At 40.1% G+C, this 15,872-nt stretch overlaps 1 protein-coding gene across 1 annotated transcript; it reads right to left on the minus strand.

Moving 5' to 3' along the window:
* Positions 1-405: 405 nt before the first annotated feature.
* Positions 406-15,628, minus strand: ncstn (nicastrin). Its single transcript, XM_049598227.1, has 17 exons — positions 15,473-15,628; positions 14,297-14,398; positions 13,624-13,747; positions 13,069-13,190; positions 11,685-11,830; positions 10,540-10,684; positions 8,937-9,049; positions 8,184-8,336; positions 7,979-8,083; positions 6,824-6,901; positions 6,154-6,323; positions 5,942-6,044; positions 5,239-5,337; positions 4,156-4,243; positions 3,709-3,872; positions 3,368-3,580; positions 406-1,867 (listed from the first exon to the last, which is right to left on the minus strand). The coding sequence occupies exons 1-17, from the start codon at positions 15,528-15,530 to the stop codon at positions 1,745-1,747; spliced, it is 2,106 nt and encodes a 701-aa protein (XP_049454184.1). The 5' UTR covers positions 15,531-15,628; the 3' UTR covers positions 406-1,744.
* Positions 15,629-15,872: the final 244 nt, after the last annotated feature.

Here is a 15,872-nt window from a genome sequence, read left to right on the forward strand (position 1 = left end):
AGAGTAGAAAACGCCCCCGATGAACTGCACAGAGCTCATTGACGTATGACGTTTAAGGGGTCAAAAGGTCAAAAGGCTGAGAACCACTGGTGTCATGTATCCGAAACGAGACAATTGGGCTTTCTCTGCATGATTTAAGTGCTACACTGAAGTGACAAAAACATATGAACTGTGATTTTGGCACTCCAAACAACACACAATTCCCAATATTTGTCCTCAGTTTACTATTTTACATTTTACAATGACACATTTTTGGGAAACAAACCTTCTGCAGAGCACCACAAAAGAAATGACTGAGGGATGACTTCTGATAATAAGTGTTTATTTTATATCATTATTCCTTGTAGCACCTTCTCATCACACCTTGTGGATGATGGGATGACTCTTGAGGTGCTTTGATAAAGGCAGGTTTGCTAAAATGTGTTACCACAGAAAAAATGGTTAACCGGGGGCACAGTATTTCAATAATTAAATTTGCTGTGTTTTTTTTTTTTTTGAGTGCCATTATTCCAGTTCATACTCCCTTCATTTATTACAGCAAGCTCTTTAGGCCAGAACAATAATTATACTTCAGCAGTTTGTCAACAAAGAAAGAAAAACTGGAAAAGAAGCAATGTTTATTTCTTCATCAAGGCATCACAATTGGTCATTGATTCCAGCCATTACATTACAAGAAAATTAAAACCTTCTCGCGTGTTGTCACAATTTTTCAGAAGTTATCACTGAAAGAAACCATGTGAAAAAGGTACGAACCAAAAAGAGTACCAGTGCATTTTTAGTGTCAAAACACAAGATTTTCTGACTGGATTTTTTTTTTTTTTTTTTTTAATTTTTGGCAGCTGATCGATATGAAATAAAGAGTTTGTCAGCTACGCCAGACTCCTTGGGAAATTCCTCTTCCTCCACACAAATATCACAATATGTGAAATTGCAGTGGGTCTACAACTACATACACGTGTAGTTATATGTGTACTGGGACTGAACAATATAAATATTTAGGATTGTTGTCAACATCCCAGGACCTAAAACTTATCAAAATACTTCACCACACATTTCCAGATTCTGCAAAACCTTAAATTTAACTATTTGTTCATTGACTCAAAAAGTGGTTTCTTCTTATTAGAACTGATTTTTAAGTTAACTACATTGACAGAGAAGACAGCTACAGTATTGCACATACCATCGCAATCCTCATACAAAGTTCAGACACACACTCTCACTCAAAATTGTCCATACACACTGAATCCCACAGTCCATTGCCCACACACTCAGTCACATTTACATATTCACAATCACACACACACACACGCTCAAAATAATGCTCAATGTTTAGTGCCTATCCCATGACACAGTAAACAAAACATTCTTTGACAATAAAAAGGGAAAAAAAACTAAAATAAAAGAAATATAAACATCTTTTCCACTGACAGGGCCTGCTGGTGCCTGACCAGTGTTTTCTGACCCTGATGAGTCCAGATCCATCCAGGCCAATCCAGTCCGGTCCAGTCCTCATGTCACGCCTCACCTGAGGGAGTCCATAAACATGGAGTCGTCGTCGAAGTCTTAAAATACCCCCCTCCCCTCTGCTGCTGTGTCTAACCTGTCTGTGTACCTATTTGTGGTGTGTTTTAAAGAAAAGTCCCTGTCCATGTCTGGTTGGGATAGAAGTAGTAGTTGTAGTAGTAGTAGTAGTAGTAGAAGTAGTGGTGGTGGTGGTCGAGGGCCAGCGCTGCCGCAGTCTGGATCAGTAGGTGGCGTTTGCGGGCTCCCGCCCTGAGCTGAAGAGTATGTCTGCCTTTGAGCTCATGATGTACGTCACCAGCAGGGATGTTAGCAGCACGCCAACGCCCACGCCCAGCGTCAACATCTGGAGGAGTCAAACAAACACTTAGCCGTTGGGAAAACTTATGAAGAAACTTTAAAGGACCATACGGTGGGTTTGCACGATACTGTTGATGGTTTCTATAAACCTATCAGAAATGATTGCATTGATTTGTTGTGAGCTGTACATTCAAAACAATGACCTGAAAGACGCTAAAATATAGGTAATACTAGATAGAGCTGAGGGGAGCTGCGGGTTGGGTGATCATTCAAATAATTAATACTTCTCACATGTAATGGAAATTATTCATATAACTGAGTATTCATTTCACACATTACTAGCACAGAAATGTTAGATAAGTGCAGCTTTAAAGTCACCATGTCCAGAATTTTAACATATCTGACTTTGGCACCCCCTCTGGTAGTCTCAGAAGTTACATAATGGCAGAGAGTGATGAATGCTGCTACACTGAAACAGGCTGAAAACAAGCACGCCAATTTTTTTACCAGACCTGTCTCATTTTTACAAAAATGTATTCCATTAGAATCATTTGGAGGATTCGACGCACTGCGGCTTTAAATGAAAACCTGACAGTGAGGTGGAGAGTTTTGTTTCATTTCAGTATGATGTGTAAACGAACTTGCAGAGACTTGAACCTTGTTCAAGATGGGTGATCCATCACTGTCAGCATTAAATCTTCTTTGATTGTGTTGTTACTTATTGCTGGCATTTTGGAAATGCTACTTGTTAGTCTGACTGTGGAAAGTGCTGAATTCACAAACGGTACTGATAGAAAATTGAAGTCAGAAGCCAAACAATAAGCAAACATTTTGTGAGAAGGGTATATTTGGTCACTGTCACATTGAAAAGGGTTTCTTTTTGGCACCCAGTTTTATCCTCTGGCACTTATCCACCCTAACAAGACAGATTCCTTTCAACAGTCCCTGCTATCCCCCATCTGTTGTGTGACAGTACAACAACAAACAGGGACAAGATACTCAGTATGATGGATCACCTTTATCACACATGTTTCAAGTCTCTGCAAGTTCATTTTTCACATCCTGCTAAAATGAAGAAAAACAAAAAGCTGCCTGGAAACTCAGGAACTCTCAAAACTGGTCAGTGTTGATCAACTGATCACTTATCCTTCCTGTGACCTGGAGGGTTGCACACATATTACATTGTCAAAACATCACATCCATGCCGCCCATGATCCCGTCCTGCCGGCTGTCCCTTTCAGAACGATGAGCTGGCCTAACAATGTTAAAGGGGCTTTAGGTGCTGTGGGAAACACTGTGGAACCTGGGAGTATGTTGCTTTTGTAATGGTTTTACTTTTCACAGCTGAAACCTCTTCCTGCTCTGTCCACTACCTGCTCTAGGAAAGAACGATGTATGCCAGCGTTCCAACTTACAGACTTCCTACACTACGAAAATAACCAATATTCCATTAGAAGAAACCACAGAAAATTAGCTAAGCATAATTGTGAGCTAAATCTGCATTAACTGTTTTTGTTTGATTCTGAGGAGTGAATGGAAAGTTTACCTCAAGTTCGTGACTCGCCACCAGGAATATGCGTCCTTTGATGGACTTCCACCGGGATTCTGTCCACGTTGAATAATCTTTGGAGGTGAACTCCCGCAGCTCAAAAGCTGGGGACAGCGCTTTGGTGAGACGAACTGTGGAGCGCACACAGAAAGCCTCCCTCTTTGTGCTGTTGGGAGGCGCAGCACCTTGAACCCACGTGTAGACATACATCTGAGGGAGGAAACGGGGACAAAGGTAAACAGATGTTGTAGTCCCAAGTGAATTCCTACTAGTTCCAGTGTCTCAAATCTTAAGACATGCTGTTTTGAAGAGTGTAGAAAGTCTACTTTAGGCCTTACATGTTTGCTCTCTTTGTCGTTCTCATCCTCTCTCTGGTTCTGGCAGTCTTCTTTGGTGACGTTGACGGTGGTGCCAGTCAGGTTGGCCAGCAGGTGCTGGACCAGAAGGGTCGGTACGCTTGATTGCTGGGTCACGCCGACGTAAAAGTTTGTGGGCTTGTCAGCTGATAGACAGAAAAAATAAAGTCTTGTGTCTGGAAATAATGTAGCTGTCAAATATTTACCTCTAGACAAGCAGAGGATCCATCAGAGCAAATTCAGGTAGCTGAATGTCTATAAAGTTTTATTAATACAAGCAAGCAAGAGTAAATATACACATATAAGTGGTGATATTTATCATTTCCCCCAGTGGCTTCAAAAGAAAACATAATCAATTATTTTCTGCCACTTTTGTATGAGTCCAGCAAATACAAAATTAAAAAAGGATTAGCTTGTATCCCAACTTACTCAGATGGCTCATGAGGTCAGAGGGGACTAGTTGCTGGAACCAGGAGTTATTTGACCGAACGAGGAAACCATACAGCATCCGGGTCACCTGAGGAAGAGAAAACAGTTAGAAGAAGACACTTCTGCGAATAAAAGGATCTAAAAAGGTAAATGTCATGTGAGGGTTAGGGCCCTGACACGGCAAGTGGGCAGACCGTTGTCAGTTATTGTTGGGCCATCAGTGAGCATCTGTCGCCCTTGTTTTTGCGGTGTGTACCGCATGGTTGGCACAAGTTGGCCCTTGTCAGCTTTTTTTGGATTGATTCAGCATGGTGAATCGGCATTGGAGCTGGTGGAGCCTGTTGGTGAATGAAACCACTCTAACAGTCTTTCAGTTTTCCTTTCTGAGTAATGAATTCAGACTACCGCTGCCTGCTGCTATGGAGAGTTATTTCCTCTCACGCAGACGCAGAACATATGTACTAGTTGGCCCTTGGCTGAAGTCTTTGTAACATGTTCAAGTGCAATTTTTTGGTTGAGACACAGGTGATGTAAGGTGACACAACAGTCAGTCTCGTGTCGCCACTAGTTCCTTGTTGCTGGTTTGGTTGGCAGTAAGGTGAGGGCTCAACAATAAAAACAGGGTGTTTGCAGATTAATCAACCCCTAAGTTACAGACATTCTTAGGGATAATAATTTGGAACATTAATACCAATGTTGCTGCAAGAAAATGACATCAATTTTTGACACTGTATATCAAAAGATAATGTGCATTAGTGCCTTAAGTTCTCACTGTAAGAGAATGAAGTAAGAGCAACCTCTAAACTTAAATTCAGATATAAAATGCTATCTTCAAGCTATTAAAGACCTTGACTTTAAATAAAATAACTACAGACATTTTAAGACTTTTCTCGGTTTTGCAATCTTTCATGTGGAGCAGTTGAGCGGAACAGATAAGCAAGGGACAAAGTACGGAGCTATTCAGGTGGAGAAAGGCTGTGGAGAAGGGACAGATATAGTATATACTGTAGAAACAGTGAACTTGTAGATTAGATAGCTGAATAGTTTGAAACTTATTTTACTAACTCCAAAATGAAAGCTTACTATTTGAGGGTCTGCGTTGATGCTGTTCAGCTGGGCTGCAGCTCCTCCTGCTTGTATGTACAAAGCCCGGGCCACCAAGGTGGCCACTTCAGTCAGAGCCTGAACGATGCACGAAGAGAAATGCAGAAAAAACTTTATTAGTTGCTTCCCAACAACATCTGTGTGAATTTCTCAAAAGTAAATTATACAGTGGCAACAAGAAGACAGCTTAAATACTACCAGACTAGTTTTGACTTGTCCCAATAGAACTGACTGAGTCAGTGAGCAGTGAGAAAGGGTTTAGATGATGACACAACTACCTGCTACTCACAACTCGCAAACACAGAAAACTAAGATAAAATGAGTATGACTATTTTTTTTTTTAGAATGAAGAATCGATCTGCAACAACATGACCCATCACTTACGTCTACTATACTGTATTTTTTTATACTGTTCTTGGTTGAACATTTAAAAGAGAAATGTTTCCTCAACAGCTGCTGTTACTTTTCACCACCAAAATCAGTTGCAGAAGAAAGACAAACAGCAGCCCTGAACATGGTACATAATCTGATATAAGAGGTTTCATGTGACTATCAGAGCAAATTAGAAAACTTTCAGCTGTCTACTTGAAATTATATCTGACCAACCACAGGAAGTGCAGTAGAAGGTGAGGACAGGCTTTGCAAAGCTGATTAAAGAGCAAATGATGATTAACAGCAATACCTTAGCAGTGTCAGTGACAAACTCCAGCTGCTCCTCCGGTGATAGATTTGAAGGGTAAGATACGTTTAGGTACTCTGCATTATCGTACATACTCTCATAGAACCTGCACACAGAACAGGAAAAATAAATCAACAAAACATGCCAACTCCTTGAGGCGATGCAGATACTATGATTGTAATTAAATATGACAGTGTGTAATGATAGTGAATCACCTGTTGGTGAAAGCAGACTGGTGATCCTCGATAACAATCCCAGGGATTGGCCGAGCTCGTAGGAAACGCTGGAAGGATGAGGGCGGGAGCGGCTGAGAGAAACCTGGCTCGTTCAGTGAGACGTTTAAACCTGTGGCAGCCGACTGCAAGTTCTCTATGAGCGTCCTCACCTGAGAGAGATCATTCACAGAAATGAAAAAATAAATGTTATACATACAATAGGGCTAAATCTTTTATCGCTGTTCTGCTTCAATATCCAAGCCTACTCTTAAATGTTTACAGTTAATCAACTTAGAAATCCGTGGACTCAGCCTCGCACAATCTGAAATCCTTTTTTGGTTGAATTTATGATTCAACAATACACTTTTGTATTTAGTATTTACTATATGTTGAATACAGTATCTCTAGTTTTATTTTTATGCTTCTTATTGTTCACAGTACATTCTTACAATGTTTATAGTACTCTTGTTTTAATCTCTTTCCCCGTGTTGGATTTGGTTTAATAAATCATTCAGAAGCTCAGGCACTTCAAACGGTACATTTAAAAGGTACATTTAGATACATTATGCTATCAATTTTAATTTTCCCCCATAGGGACCATTGTTCACGTCCTGTGGTGGTGGAGTAGTGATGTATGAGGAGGAGGCTTTGAATATACACGGATACAAACCTCGTCATTGACACTGCTGTTCTTCCTTGACACAGGATCAGAGTGAAGCCACAGCCTGGAATCAGCACGAAGTCCCACCTGAGGTGAACAGATTACATTTGTTAATATACTACACACACAGACAGTGTTGGGGGGTACTGATGACTGAGTACATGCCTTTCACTGTAATTTGAAACAGATTATATTAGACTACTCAAACTAAGGGACATATTCTAAATGCTTTGGATTACTTTTGGAGTTCGTCAAAATCATCCTACTGAGCTCATTTGTCTGGGTCTTATAATTCCATGCCAAAAACACAGGGCAGTGTCCTGGCTATGCATTTCCTGGCGATTGCTGTGTGCTTGGTGCAATACTGCATGCACAAATTGTTGCACTTTTTAAAAAAACAATCTGTTTTTGGGCAATGTGTGCCTCATATGAATTTTAGATCAAATAAAACAAAAACCCTTTATGTAATGCATTTTAAAGACAGTAACTGTGTTCAGAAAACCACCAATTCCAAATGTGATAGAAAACAATTACTCCTATTTTGTATTTTAAGTACGTTAAGCTGTTAAAACTCTGCACATTAACAAAAACATGATGTACATCTTATAACATTAAACTGATAAAAGGTCAAGCACATAATATTCTTTACTGATTTTGTTCACAGCAGTAATGTAAAGGGTACCAGATGCAGCTGTAATTATTTTGGCATCAACATGTTTGACATATTAAACAGACTGTTTAAAATGTAGTAATAATATAAAACATGATTTTTATTGTTAATTATGGTTTCATGAGTCATGTTTGAAAGGCATCTGTTTAGGTTGGCTATCAGACCTTAATACTTTTTTGAACCAACCAAATATCAAAATTTGTCAAGTACCAAAAGCTGACTGATCAAATTACTTGTGTTTTTGATTATTCTTTGCTCAGATGCATTCTAATTTAAATCATATTTTTTAAAGTTTTGAACAACATTGTTTTGGTATCTGCAAACTGGTATCTGAAATTCAGGTATAACATTGCTTCTAGTGTTGGAAAAAATTACAAGCAGCACCTTTCACTCTTTTTTAAATGTTTCATTAACTATTCCCTTAAATTTTGATGGCTGTTCAGGTTGATATATACCAAACACAGTAGTTTACCGGAAAAGTCTACCATACATACCTGTCCTATCTCCAGCACTGAGTGAACATTGTCCAGGTCCACAGCAAAGTTTTTGTTCTCCATATCATACACCATCCTTGAGCTGCCAATGTAGTCGAAGGTCTCCTGGAGTCAAACGGTTAAATATGAGTGAGGCTGGCAGTACATTAAATTTGGTATGTTTGTCAAGGACAGTGGTGCATACAGTGATGAGGTAATGACTAACCCCTTGAAAGAAGGTATAGAAGATGGTGCGGTTAGGTGGGGCCTCCTGGGTGGCATTTCGCAGAGCGTGAGCGGCTGCCAGCAGAGTGACAAACCCTGAGACTCCACTCTCTACTCCTGGAGCAACTTCAAAGAAAAAGGACCTGCTGTCCAGCTGCAGAGGGGAGGAGAAGGAGGTCCATCAAGCAGACATCGTATCTAAGTAAGCAGTTCAACTTGTAATGATCTGTTTTTAAATCACCGCATAAATCAAAATGTGACCTCAGTTATGAGGAAATGCAGCCAGACTTCTGCTTTACCGACAATAAGTAATCTGCTGGGGGTTTTTTCCTCTAATGATTGATTTGTCTTGTTTTGTCTGACCAAAAGCCTAAAAACTAAAAACACACAATTTACAATGATATTAAATAGCTGATTTTTTTGCTGTTTTGTTCTCATAGCTCTTGTTCTCAACAACATAAAGCAGGAAAAATGTTTACACAAGAAGCAAAGCACAGAAATAATGCCAGTAACACGAACTGTTAACTGTTACATCACAAGGCATACAACACAAAGCAGGGTAATGTTAGATTGGCCTTGGCTTTAATACTGGAAGGCTTTCAAAGTGAGTGAGATCACTGCCGATACTAGCTGAAGAAATTTCAGTGATGTTCATGAACTGACATGCTAATACCAAACAAATGTTGTACTGTTAGTGAAATACCGGTATAGGACTATTTCATCCTTTTTTTTAGGACTCTTTCCTGTAACTCACCCTAGCTGCTGCTATGACCACACTCTCCCACATCTTATGGCCCTTGGCTGTGTTGTTGACAGGCCTGGTGGAGGCCCACACATTATAGTCACCCAGTGGGTCACAAACAATCTCTAAAGGGAGACACAGAAGAAGAACAAATATGGACTTACACAGATAGACAGACAGATAGATAGATAGATACAATACAACATCGCAAAGAGGCAGGTAGGAACAATAAGATATAAAAATAATGAAAGAGGGCACATCTTAATAAATAACAACATCCCCTGATGCAGTCAATTTGTGAATAAAGGACTTCATTCATCTGTTCTGGCTGGTTCTTGGGACCATAAATTGACAGCCAGACAGGAGCAGCTCAAACACTTAGTGTAATGGATGTGAGGTATATGCAATTATATGGTTGGCCTCCTGCGTACAGGACTATTAAATATATTGCAGAGTTGTTTCTAGGACGTGCCAATCACCTTCCCTGCAATGTTGCAATCTTAGAGAGCTCGTTTTTGCTCTTTGCACCCAGGGTGCCATGCCATGATGGTGTGTTAAATGACAAAATGCTTTCAACCGGGCCTCTGTATGCCATTTCAAGTACGTGTTAGCTAAACCCAAAGCTCCTCAGCATCCTAATAAAAACAAGTGCTGATTGGCTTTCTTAAAATGCTCTTTGAGTTTTCATTAAAAGTTAGGGTCTGATCAATAATTGTGCCCAAATTCTTAAAATGTTTTACTTTTTCTACAGGCAAGTTATTGAGTATGACAGCAGGATTAAAGTACACCACTTTATACATGGCATTATCTTTTAGGAAAAGACCAACAAGAGCCATATCAAGAGCTACATCATATTTATACAGCTTGACATTACTGCTGTGGGCAGTGATTCTATTTGTATAAATGCAAAACAACAGTGGTTACAGCATGCAAAAAGCCGTTCTAATGGAGTGTCAGTTTGCATAGTGTTAAGAGCAGCGTTATGATCAATAAAAAGAACACATGCAAATTATTTTGGTTGTTGTAGGTGTTTCGCTGTTTGGTCCACTATAGTGAGAGTAGCATCCTCTGTTCAACTGTGTAAATTATAAACAAACTGTAGGGGGTCGAGTTGATCCCCCACAGAGGACTTAAGATGGATGCTGACAACTTCCTCCATACAATTAGCTTAGAGTGACATGAGAACAACTGGTCTAAGATCTTTTAAAGATGTTGCTCCAGAGACTGCAGGCACAGGTCTTACTGTAGATGTTTTCCATTAGTGTGGAGAAATACATCTATTAAGCAAAGTCTGAAACAACTGAGTGACAGGCCCTTTAAACTGGTTGGAGCATACTTTAAGCACCCTTCATCTCAGCCCATCAGGTCCCGGGGCTTTGTTGGGTCTGGTTTTGGAGAGGCACGTGGTTATTTTTGTCTCAGAAAGTTGAATAGGTTCATAGCTATCTATCTGCTTGCAGATAGTACTGCAGCCTCTTCTTCGGTTCCATCATACCTTCCATATTAAATGTTCAGATCTTAAACAAATTCACCCCAGTCTGCAGTATTCAGGCTTCAACCATTGACTATTTCCCAGTATTTAAATAGATTGTATTTATTCGTGCTGTGTAAATACCTGGGCTGATGCTAAAATTGATGTCATTTCTCCTCATGCAGGTGGCTGTGTCAGTGACAGCAGACATGTGAGAGTAGAGCTGCATGGCACACAGCGGGTACTGAGGATTGCTGCCGTTCACAGGGCGATTGTGGTCCATGTAACACTGCAAATGGAGAAAATCATACATGGAAATCTCTTCGTGTGTGTGTGTTGTTGTTTTTTTAACAGACACAGAAACCACAATCAAAATATGGTATTTTAACAAACCTTAAATACCTTTCAATCCTAAGAACAAGTTGGAACATGTACAATTGGGCCTGGTGCTCTTGCTCAGGGGCACACTGGCAGGTTTGGGCACAGGAATACTCTAACTACCACGTCTGGGACTTAATTTATCACTCTGACATCTGGGGATCAAACGTCAAACTGTTTACAGAACAGTTTCCCTCGTCTACCCTGCCATCTTACCTGAAACAGGAAGCACCTGCAAAGTTTTAAACTCACAGAAAGAAACTGTGACATAAATTTAGCCTCTCGACAAAGCCAATGTTTCAGAAAGCACTAAAACTGAGTCCTTCACAGAGCAGTACAAAGAGTTAACAGGCATGTTTAAATCTTAACTCCACCGTTATCAGCAAGCTCAAACTGAAAGCTGAGATAAAAATAGAGAGTCGCGGGTCATGCTGAGCTCAGCAGCTCAGCAATGTTAGCTCTATTCTATGAAAACATAAGGCCCGCTGAGGGGGACGATCATATGCACACTTGCAGAGCATCAGAAGCAGATATTCAAAACCCATGTAATATGATCTGCCTGTTTTTGTTACATACAATTATGGAAAAGCAGCTAATGATTTGTGGGTTCTGACAAATCGTCTCAATATAATGTGCCTTAACATGCCAGCTTTAGAGAGGAGATGATCTTAAGTGCTGCTGAAGAAGCCTCACTGGCATCATGCCTAATCTTAATATCCACAACCGCAACCGGAACAAGTTCAGATTAGATTTGATTGTAACTGAAATGTTTGTAAAGGATTTACCAGAGGCAAATGGAGAACAATTAGACTGTCATTTTGTGACAGCAACTGTAAAAATGAAGTGATTACACCAAAGGGACTAACAGGGAAAAAGATTGGGTTTTTTTGCAAACTTCACTGTGATATTACCTGTCGTATGACCTGAGTGTCATTGTCTTCTTTCAGAGAGAAGATGGGGAAGTCGTACTCCTCATAGGACAGACCGTTTCCCAAAGGGTTCCACGTAGTCATGTTACAATGTGCCATGGCTGGATCGTAGCTCTCTGTATACACGCCTGAGGGAAATACGCAGAGTGCAGTTAGCAGTCGTAACAATAAAGCAGGCACTCATTAAGTGTGTAGTGCATGAGCAGATTCCTTTGACATCCTGTAAGTAATCTGAAGCTACAGATAGTCTTGGTATCCATTTCCCTGATTTCTACACTTGACATGCTTGACAAATGTAATCAGTTATCAACATGATATGATATGCATCCACTGGATTTTTCATATTTTGTTTTTTGGCATGAATTAGGATTTTTTTTCCATATTGATCGGTGTCAAAACAGCTGATGATGCAACTGTGGTTCTGGAAGTAAATGTCCCATTTATTTTCTCTTTAAACAATCTATTTGGAATGTTTTCCAGGCTTGGATGGGCATGAAATCGAACCGTCAGCACAACTGCATTAGAAAATATCTGATTCTCTGATGGCACAAGCCTGTGTGCATAAAAACTTAAGGGGAGAAGGTAACTATGATTCCTGAATTGTATTTCAGCAAGAAACATCCAATCGATATGCTTAAAATTCGTATACAATCTACATCTTAAATCAACTCAGTATTGGATTCTGGGTTAATTTAACAACTATAGTGCCGAATTTTGTTCAAAATGAAACTGACAATGCATTTTGAATATGCTACAGGTCTGACTGACTTCTTCTCTATAGCAATGGTGGCAGAAGTTTATGGGTATTGTAGTATTTAGGGCCATCCATCAAGCTGACGGACATGACATGATGTCTTAGAAATTAAACTGAAATAATTAAAACTGCTGGTCATCACATAAATCTGTAGCATTTTACATTAAATGATTAAAAGGAACATTTTAAATGGGAATACAGACTTGGAAAAAAACACTTCCAGAACACTGTATAATAACAAAACATGAAGTTTAGCTTATTAAAAGTACTGTACTATGACCTATTGCCCTGTGTGTCTCAGGCTATTCTTGCCCAGTTAAAAAAGTAACTCAGGTCACACATGCAGCCTTGAATTTGTGATACCTCTGCGACACAGAATAAATTGAAGGGTAGAAATAAAATGATGAGACATTAAATCTGTGTTGTGAGGTCACACATGACTATATGGTGACACTACAATGTTGCAGAAACAGTTCACACAGCATGAAAACTGAACCCACTACAGCTTGTACTTTCATGTGCTGTGCCCTCTGAAGATCATAAAACTATAATTCATTTCTTTAACTGGTGTAATACTAAGGGACAAGTCTCAGCAGGCAAACCCTCACTCACCTGTGTTCTCATTGGGGCAGGTGGTGTGTGGAGAGAAGCCCTCAAGCGGGTTGGTGTTTGGCGCCACAACAGCGACGCCAGCCACCCTGCCGGAGCCGTTTTTCAACTTCATCATGATGGATCTGATGAACAGACAGACGGCACGGGGCAGTGGAAACGATACAGGTACAAATACAGGTCAGACATGGGTTTGAAATGCGGTTCAAGTGTCTTCCCTCGGGGTTAAACTAAAATTTCCCATTTTAACTGTAATGCAGATCTCTGCTACTGGCAGCTTATGACTAATTGGGTTTTACTGCCGTGTCCTAATGTTAAAACGTCTCCCCTATCTGCTACTCTAAATAGAAAAAATGTTACATACCTGAAAGAAATGCTGAGGACTTACTAACTACTAGCACTTATTTTCACTATTATTTAACACATATATCTGTTTGGAACAGCGATAAACCATCTTGATTTCTAACACAGTAATACAATGCAGTATTCAATGACCCTTACTCTCATTAGGAAATACTGTAGGTACTCCCTCTGCAGAGTGAGACATGTTAACGGTACCTGTTGAAGAGCTGCGACTCCAGGATAACCAGATAAGGTGGATTGGGCCCAGTGCGCAGGACCCAGTCCAAGTTTTCCTCTGACTCGAGCACATGGAGCACACCCACATTACCTGACAAATGGGCTAAAGTCCAAGAGAGGAAATTAAATATCAGCATCTGTCATATGAGGTACAACAGCTGTGCTAGATAAAAATGTCCTTAAAGCTTATTTGACCACTGTGTGTGTCCACCAGACCTGTTCTCTTTTAGCGGAAAGGTTCTAGGATGAAATGTTTTGATGCAGCAAAGAGAAAAGTGCTGCTGCTGGGGCTTTTGAAGTTAGACAACACTACCATCTAACAGCTTCCGGTAGTCAGATATTAATCACAGAAAATGTCTAGTTCATCTGCAACTTCTGCGCTTTCATCTACTTCTGAAATTCAGTGCTGACCCTCAAAAATCTTTGAAAACACTGTTTTCAGTAGACTGTGTAGTAGGCATTTTACTCACAAGTACAAACAAACAAAAAAAAACAAGTGAAAGAAAGACACTCAAAGGCCAAAAGCATACACACTCTACAATTAAGATGTACAAACTGTAACAAGTATTTCTACTTGTCATGAGTGTCCCAGATGCTCGTTGGACTCTCATGACAAGTGCTTAGCATCACTTTAATCTATTGCTTTACTCACACTGGCAGCCTATTTGATGAGTTGCATTGAGCAGTCGCACACACGGGACAGTGTTATTGAGATGCACATAGATTTTCTTTTCCACTGAATTACAGCCGACACCTGCAAAGGAAAAAGCTCTTTAACAATTGCAACAAGGAGAGCAATATAACAGCAGGTATAGCTTTTATCAAGACTACATGATGAAGGAAAAAAAATCGCTGTCACAGATGAGTTTGTTTAAAGTGATCTGAGAAGCTAAAATGAAAGTCACACCCTTTAACTCTCACAAGCAAAAGTGCATTTCTAATTTTAGACTTGAAACCACATCTCTTTTGAATAGATAATCTGCAGAAGGCAGCTGACGTTTTCACTTTGAAGAAAATCACAGGCAGGTGCTTTCAAAATGGTGGCAATGTAACTCAGACAAGTATACTTACTTTGTGAACCCAGTGCCCATTGCGCTTATTTCAAGACACTGGTATGACTTTCATCCAACAGGCCAACATTCAGCGTTTTCAAAACAATTTGCGCTCCTCGGCTTTTTACACCTGTTGGTCCCAAACCTTTCCCACAAAGCCGTAGTAACGTTAAAGTACTGTTTAACCACGTTTTAATTAAAACATAGAGCTGTTTTGGTGGGTCACCTATATGCCGAATTTACCAGGGTACCCTAAATACTTGAAAGTCACTTCATTTGTGCTTCACTTGCTTTGAGATTTTTGTGATAACCAAATCAACATTAAACAACTAAAGATTATTGTGTAATTTGGCATAACGTTCAAGCATTTAATCCCTCGAGCTCCGGGCGGCCGCGGCAGGGGAATCACGAGCAGTCACGCTGATGCTGGGTCGTTCATATCAAGAGGGCAGACCCGACCTGTGACTGTCTCAAGAGAAAACTCATAAAAATAATTTAATAAAAAGACAACTAGACGTATTCCTAAACTTCCAATTTATGGAGATGGGTTACGAATTGCTGCAGTGCTGGACCTCATTGTAAAACTTGTATTAAAAAACCCGGCAATCGAGAATGAAGCCGAACAGGGTAGCTTTTGCTAACGCTAACTAACCTAGCATTCGGCTAGCTCCGAGCACGAAGAAGTACAAAAAGCTAACCGCCTGATAAAGAAACACACTCCGCTCATTAACAGATACGTACACACGTAAATTGAGTACTGTTAGATTACAACTCACCAATGGAAAACCAACAAACAAGCAAATTAACGACCCATTTGTTCGACAGCAAATCCATCTTCCTGGTTTGAAAAGCAGAACACAACAGTAGGTGTTGACCTGGATAACGTCCGGGTTCCGCTGTTTGGTTCCGCTCCCGTGAAAGGAGACTGACTCATTCAAAATGGCAGCTCTGGATTACTGCAACGACAGTAGTCAAGTTTTCTATGTTTTTTTTAAAATTAGCTCAGGGTCAGGTGAAAGATACGCTAATGTAATATACTTGTGTCTCTCATTTCAGCACTTTGCCACCATGTTTTTATTAAAGGGGACAACTGCCAACTAAGGAATGAGTCAACTGTGTACTTCTTACTTCCCTCATGGGTCATGACTCAGCCCTTGGTGCACTTTTGATATTCTG

Source organism: Epinephelus fuscoguttatus, linkage group LG15 (assembly GCF_011397635.1).
Source record: "Epinephelus fuscoguttatus linkage group LG15, E.fuscoguttatus.final_Chr_v1".
Taxonomy (NCBI): domain Eukaryota; kingdom Metazoa; phylum Chordata; class Actinopteri; order Perciformes; family Serranidae; genus Epinephelus; species Epinephelus fuscoguttatus.

Bases quoted from the DNA above. Each gene is read 5' to 3' on its own strand.
- ncstn (XM_049598227.1), bottom strand. From the start codon at position 15,530: ATGGATTTGCTGTCGAACAAATGGGTCGTTAATTTGCTTGTTTGTTGG. The intron at 8,084-8,183 runs GTTAGTCATTAC...GTTTGACTCCAG, and splicing joins TCTATACCTTCTTTCAAGGG to GAGACCTTCGACTACATTGG. The intron at 3,873-4,155 runs GTAAGTTGGGAT...TCTGTCTATCAG, and splicing joins TGACCTCATGAGCCATCTGA to CTGACAAGCCCACAAACTTT.